This window comes from Gracilinanus agilis, unplaced genomic scaffold (genome assembly GCF_016433145.1).
Source record: "Gracilinanus agilis isolate LMUSP501 unplaced genomic scaffold, AgileGrace unplaced_scaffold55134, whole genome shotgun sequence".
Lineage (NCBI taxonomy): Eukaryota > Metazoa > Chordata > Mammalia > Didelphimorphia > Didelphidae > Gracilinanus > Gracilinanus agilis.
The window spans coordinates 1-5,754 of record NW_025390393.1 but is presented as its reverse complement, the minus strand read 5'-3'; the positions used below and the strand labels follow the sequence as shown (position 1 = coordinate 5,754).

At 62.1% G+C, this 5,754-nt stretch overlaps 2 protein-coding genes across 3 annotated transcripts; both read left to right on the top strand.

Moving 5' to 3' along the window:
• Positions 1 to 552: 552 nt before the first annotated feature.
• On the top strand, positions 553 to 2,196 carry BLOC1S3 (biogenesis of lysosomal organelles complex 1 subunit 3). Its single transcript, XM_044684696.1, has 2 exons — positions 553 to 597; positions 1,523 to 2,196. The coding sequence occupies exon 2, from the start codon at positions 1,527 to 1,529 to the stop codon at positions 2,121 to 2,123; it is 597 nt and encodes a 198-aa protein (XP_044540631.1). The 5' UTR covers positions 553 to 597; positions 1,523 to 1,526; the 3' UTR covers positions 2,124 to 2,196.
• Positions 2,197 to 2,285: 89 nt separating this feature from the next.
• On the top strand, positions 2,286 to 5,740 carry LOC123255993 (very-long-chain 3-oxoacyl-CoA reductase-B-like). 2 transcript variants are annotated; one of them, XM_044684694.1, is made up of 9 exons: positions 2,286 to 2,624; positions 3,139 to 3,185; positions 3,523 to 3,598; positions 4,205 to 4,315; positions 4,406 to 4,473; positions 4,909 to 4,953; positions 5,074 to 5,108; positions 5,209 to 5,290; positions 5,468 to 5,740. In XM_044684694.1, the coding sequence occupies exons 1-9, from the start codon at positions 2,327 to 2,329 to the stop codon at positions 5,672 to 5,674; spliced, it is 969 nt and encodes a 322-aa protein (XP_044540629.1). In that variant the 5' UTR covers positions 2,286 to 2,326; the 3' UTR covers positions 5,675 to 5,740. The 2 variants fall into 2 exon arrangements, with proteins under 2 accessions (XP_044540629.1, XP_044540630.1); XM_044684695.1 differs by having other exon boundaries at positions 5,464 to 5,583.
• The last annotated feature ends 14 nt before the right edge of the window (positions 5,741 to 5,754 follow it).

Below are 5,754 nucleotides of genomic sequence, written 5' to 3'. Positions count from 1 at the left end.
GCCATACGCGGCCGCTACCACTTCAGTGTGCAGGAGCTGGAAGAGAGTTTCGTCCGCCATGGCCGGCGCTTCCGTTTCCAGCTGTCACTGGTCGCTCCACCCCCCCCACCCCCCGTCCAAATCTTACGGTGCCTCAGGCCCCGCCCACCGTAGATAGCATCCTGCTCTTCCATTGGTTCAAGACCGAGTCACGTGGTATACGCAGCTCTTTTGCTCCTGATTCAGGGCCCTCTACACGTTTCTATTGGCCCAGGGCGATTTCCGCGTTAATCCCTGACTCCTTTTCCTCCCTTCCGGCCTGCCCAGCTAATGCTCATAGGCCAAGTCATCTCCCACATGATCGTAGCGACTGCTCCACCATCATCACATGGCCGATGTTGGGCGGGGTTAAATGGCTCCTCTCTGCGTCCCTATTGGTCAATTGGACTTCCATCCACAATCCTTTACACGTCATGTACTGAAGAGGCCGTTCTGGCCTTGTTCATTGGCAGAATCCGAAAAGTCACTGCCTGACCTGCCCCCACGTGACTGCCCCTCCCTTCCAATCCCGGAAGGCTGCAAGTGGGGAAAACGCCGGCTTGGAGCTCCAGCTTCCCGGTACCTACCTCTCGCGGAGATTGATGGGATTCAACCTGGAACCCGCCTCTGGCGCACCCATCCTTCCCTGTCAATAGACTAATGTGGGGGGGAACAGAGAAAGGGCTCCCCCCCACCCCAAAACCACCTCCTTACCTAATTCTGCTCTTCCTCCCATGACGCTGGCCTCCCCATACCCATCCTTGGATTCTTCCCCATGACACCCCCTCCCTGATTCTTCCCCTATGACACCTCCTTCCTAATTCCTCTGACACCCCTTCCCCATAACCAGCCTTATCTCTGATTCTTTCCCTTCTCTTTATAAAGCTCCCCGACCCGGTTCTCCCTTTCCTCCATATTCATCCGTCTCTGATTCTTTACCTCTCGCTCTCCCATGAGCCTCCCTTTTGCCACCCCCCCACCCCCACCTCCCGTTTCCCCCTCCCATTCTTTATGGGCCCTGGTACGTAACACTCTCCTTTATTAGGGACTCCTCTGGGAACGCTGCAGTTCCAGCTCTCCTCCCCCACCACGCAGTCTCCCCTCGGTCACTTTTTGCAGTGACTCGGCCACTGCTACCCAGCCTCCTGCTCCAAAGCCTCCGTAGAGTGCCAGGAGCTGGATTAGTTGGATTGACTCCTTTGCCTTTCCCCCTTTGGGGCAGAGCTCCTTGCTGGTTCCTGGATCTCCGGGGTGGGGAGGGGTCCCTCGTGGGAGGTCTCCCCACAAGACTTCGGTGCCAGTGTGTCGATCTAACTTCATTCGATGCCCTTGTGCTTGCTGGAGCGCCTTCCACGGGGCCCTCTAGAGACTCCCTCAGCTTGGCCGGCCCCCCCAGCCCACCCCATGTCTCTTCTCTAGTGGGGCCCCTGGTTTGACCGCTCCCCTCCTTTCCCCTGATGGCTCCCTCCCCGGAGTGACGCTCCATGCTCCCTCTCCCCAACAGCACAATGGCTTCACGGGCAGTCGGGGGATCGCGGGGTCGGCGCCCAGGGACCGTGGTGCCCGGGGAGGCGATTGAGACAGATTCGGGGGCGTCGTCGTCGGAAGAAGAGGAGCTGTACCTGGGCTCAGCTCCGCTGTGCCAGGGCCGCCCTACCGGGCTGCGCGTGGCCGGGGAGGCAGCTGAGACAGACTCAGAGGACGAGGAGGAGCCCGCGACCCTAGTGGCCCACGCAGATCTGCCCCCGCTCGTGGTGCTCCGGGGCCCGGAATGGGCGGCAGAGGAGGCTCCCGCAGCCCCGGCGCTGGCCGTCTCATCACGGGCCTCCCTGCTGCAGCACCGGCTGGCCGAGAGCCAGGCCCGCCTGGGCCACGACGTGAGCGCCGCGGTGCGCGGGGTGTACCGGCGGGCGGGCCGTGACGTGGCCGGCCTGGCCACTCGCCTGGCCGCCGCACAGGCTGTGGGCTTGGCGGCGGCGCACAGCATCCGCTTGGCACGCAGCGACCTATGCGCCCTGGCCGAGCGCCTGGACATCGTGGCGGGCTGCCGCCTGTTGCCCGACATCAGAGCTCCGGCCGAGCCCGGCCCCAGTCCTCGGGCCTAGGCTCCGGCAGAAGAGCGTTGGGGATTCCGGCTTCGAGTCCTCTCCAGGGTTCAATAAAGTGTGTTTGCGCAAAGCTGGCTCCGTGTCCTCCGGGGCTGGGACGTGAGGGAGGGACGGACGAGGGGGCCCAAAGCTCCGTCTGACAACAGCCCGACCTGCCCGACCCGTTCTGGTCACCAGGGAGCGCTGTGGCTCTTCTCGGGATGGCCCTAGTCTCCGGTGACCCGGAAGCCTCCCTTCTCAGAAGGACCTTAGGACCCAAGTGTTCAGGTGGCCTCCCTCTGCGTTGGGCAGCCCTGCCAGCCTCCAGCCAGTCGTCGAGGATGGTGCCCTGGGGACACGTGCCGGGGGGCTCGGCCCTGGAAGTGCTGGGTGCCCTCGCTGCAGCCTGGTGGCTTCTGCAGGGGGCCTGGTGGCTGGGCCACGTCCTCCTAGTCTATGGGCTGCCGCGCCTTGGCCTGGGCCTTGGGATCTCCCTCAGGAAGCAAGGGGCTTGGGCTGGTACGTGGGAGAGGGAGGCCAGGGGAGGGGGTTGCCGGCAGGCTTCAAGTGGCCGCCCCTGAAGAGTCCTGGCCCGGGGACGGAGAACTCTAGGACCCGGCCTGGAAGCTGTCAGTGGGCTGACGTGTGGGACCTCCTGGGCAGGTTACTGGTGCACCGTGGGATCCCCCTTTGTAAAATAAGCGCCCCAAAGGTCTGCCCGTTTTGAATCCCATTCCCCGCAGGCGACTCCAGGGAGCTCCTTTCCTCTCTCTGGGCCATAGGCTGGTTTCTGCTGGGTAGAAGCGGGGCTGGGCCTGGGCGATGATTCCAAAGTCCTCTCAAGCGTTCGCTGCCCGACCAGCACCCGTGTAGGTGGCCCCTGGATAAAGAGTGCACCGGCCTTTCCAAGTCCTGGGCCCGGGCAGTTGAATGGAGATGGGGGAGGGGGAGAGGCTCGCAGGCTCCCTTCCTGGGGCCTCTAGTTTGCTGGGTCCCCCAGAGGTCCCCATTCCCAGCCTCTGTCCTCCCACAGTGGTCACCGGGGCTACGAGTGGAATCGGCAGAAGCTACGCTCATGAGGTAAGGAGGGCCCGGGGCGCCCCCGAGGCTGGCTGTAATGTCCCTGGCCACGGTCCCACATGTATGTTCCATTGCCTTCCACATGTGTGGGCCCGTGTATTTGGCATGTCTCCCCACACGTGTATTTCCCTATGTGTGTCCTGTCGCTTCGCGGCTCCTCGGGCCACGTTTCCCCGGGATTTCCACGTCCACATCTCCAGGTGTGGTGATGAACGTGAGTGTGGAGACGCCCGTTTCTGCCCACCAACCCCCCACGTCGCCCTTTGCCCCACGTGCCTCTGTGGGTGGGGCTGCGTGTCCCTCCCCTCAGCTTCCCCTTTCTCTGTCGTCCACACAGCTGGCCCGGAGAGGCCTCAACGTCGTCCTAGTCAGCCGAGACCTGCACAAGTTACATCGGGAGGCGGAGGAGATCGGTGAGGCACGAGAGTGGGCCAGCCCGGGGGCATCTGGAGCCAGACCTGGGCTTGACACAACTTGGCCTCTTTTACTTATCTTTTTTAACCCTTCCCTTCCCTCTTAGACTCCGTGTTTTGGTCCCAAGGCAGAAGAGCAGGAGGGCTGGGCAAGGGCAGTCAAGTGACTTGCCCAGGGTCATACAGCTAGGAAGTATCCGAGGCCAGATTGGAACCCAGGAGCTCCTGCTCTAGGCCTAGCTCGCCACCCAGCTGCCCCCCCCCCATAACTCAGCCTCTTGCCCACTGTGCATGTGTGACCTTGAGCCAGTCAGTGCTCTATAGGTCTTCTCTGAGCCTTTCCTCTTTTTTTTTTTTTTTTTTAATTAAAACCCTCACCTTCCGTCTTGGAGTCAATAAGGGTAGGCAATGGGGGTCAAGTGACTTGCCCAGGGTCACACAGCTGGGAAGTGTCTGAGGTCGGATTGGAACCCAGGACCTCCCGTCTCTAGGCCTGACTCTCCATCCACTGAGCCACCCGGCTGCCCCCAGCTTTCCTCATTTGTGAGGCGAGGAGGAGCTCTCCAGTGTCCCTTCCACTTCTAACTTCTCGGAGTTTCCCTCTAGAGAGACGCCACGGCCAGGAAACGAGGATCATCCAGGCGGACTTGAGTGGAGGCCCAGAGCTCTACGAGGCCGTGGAGACCGCGCTGGAGGGCCTGGATGTGGGCGTCCTAGGTACCCCCCCCTTCCCTTCCCCTCCCCAGCCCTGACCCCAGAATTCCTCCCAAAGACCCGGCTTCCTGGGACTCACCTGTTTTCTTGCAGTCAACAACGTTGGCAGAACTTACCAAAAGTTCCCAGAGAAGCTCCTGATCTCGGAGAACCTAAGCAAGGTAGGGAAGGTTAGGGGAGGCCCTTTCCTCCTGCCTCTCCTGGCCTCCTCCGCTGCCCCTCGCTCTCCCACCTTCCCTCTTGTGCTCTCCCTGGCCCGCCCCGCCCCCCGGCCTGCCCGGCGAGGCCAGGAAAGGGCTTGGTCAGCCGCGGCCAGTCACAGACGTGAGCTGCTGCCGCTTTAGGGCCGCCGTCGCAGGCGCTGCTGGGGCAGCTCCGCCGGGTGACCATCGGCTCCATTTGCCCCCCTTTGGGCTGGCCCGCTCGTTTGGGGGGCTCAACGAGCTTTTCCTAGAGAACGGGGCGCCTGACGAAGGGAGCCTCGAAGGGCGAGACGGAACTTGGCTTGACCGCTCAGCAGAGGCGGGCCGAGCACGCGGGGCCCCGTTGAGCCTCTCGGGTGGCCAGAAAATGAGGCACGTTTTCTGCATCCCCAGGACCTGACGGAGACGCTCAACTGTAACGTCCTGTCAATGCTCCAGGTGAGCTCCGGGACGGGAGAGGGACGGGGAGGCCCGAAGGCAGTGCTGGCGAGCCACGTGCCTCCGGGGATGGGCCCAGGGAGAGGGGGGGACGGTCAGGCCTCGCCTCTGCTTCCACAGATGACTCGAATCGTCCTGCCTCAGATGGTGGCCAGGTGAGGGCCCGGCGCCCCCTTTGCCCATCCCCGCAAGCCTCCGGCCCCCGCTCTGGGCCTCGGAGTTCCCCGTCCTCGGCTCCCTTCTCTCCCGCTGCAGGGGCCGCGGCGTGATCATCAACATCTCCTCTGAGGCCGGCAAACAGCCAGTCCCCTACCTGACCCTGTACGCAGCCACCAAGGTAGGTGCCGCTCCTTCCCGAACAGCCCAGCCCGGGCACTAGCGAGGGGCCAGGAGGGGGAAGGAGGGGCCGACAGCGCGATGGAATGAGAAGGGTAGGCCTGCCCCCCGGACCCCCCAAAGCCCCTTTCCTCTTAAGCCTTTCCTGCCATCTTAGCAGCAATACTTTCTAAGGTAGATGAGGACCAGGCAGTGGGGGCCAAGTGACTTGCCCATCGCCAGCCACATAGCCAGGAAGCGTCTGAAGCCAGATTCGAACTCAGGATCTCCCATCGCTAACCCTGAAAGTTTTTTGAAACCACCTCTCTCAGTTTTAGTTCTATGGCATATAAAACGAGAGCAAAACTCGGCCATCCCTGACTCCTTTTGCTTTTTAAAAATCTAAATTCAAAAATGTTTTTATTTAGTCCCTCCCCATGCTGTAGAAGGCATCTTCCAGCCTTTCTTTTTCTTCCTTCCTTCCTT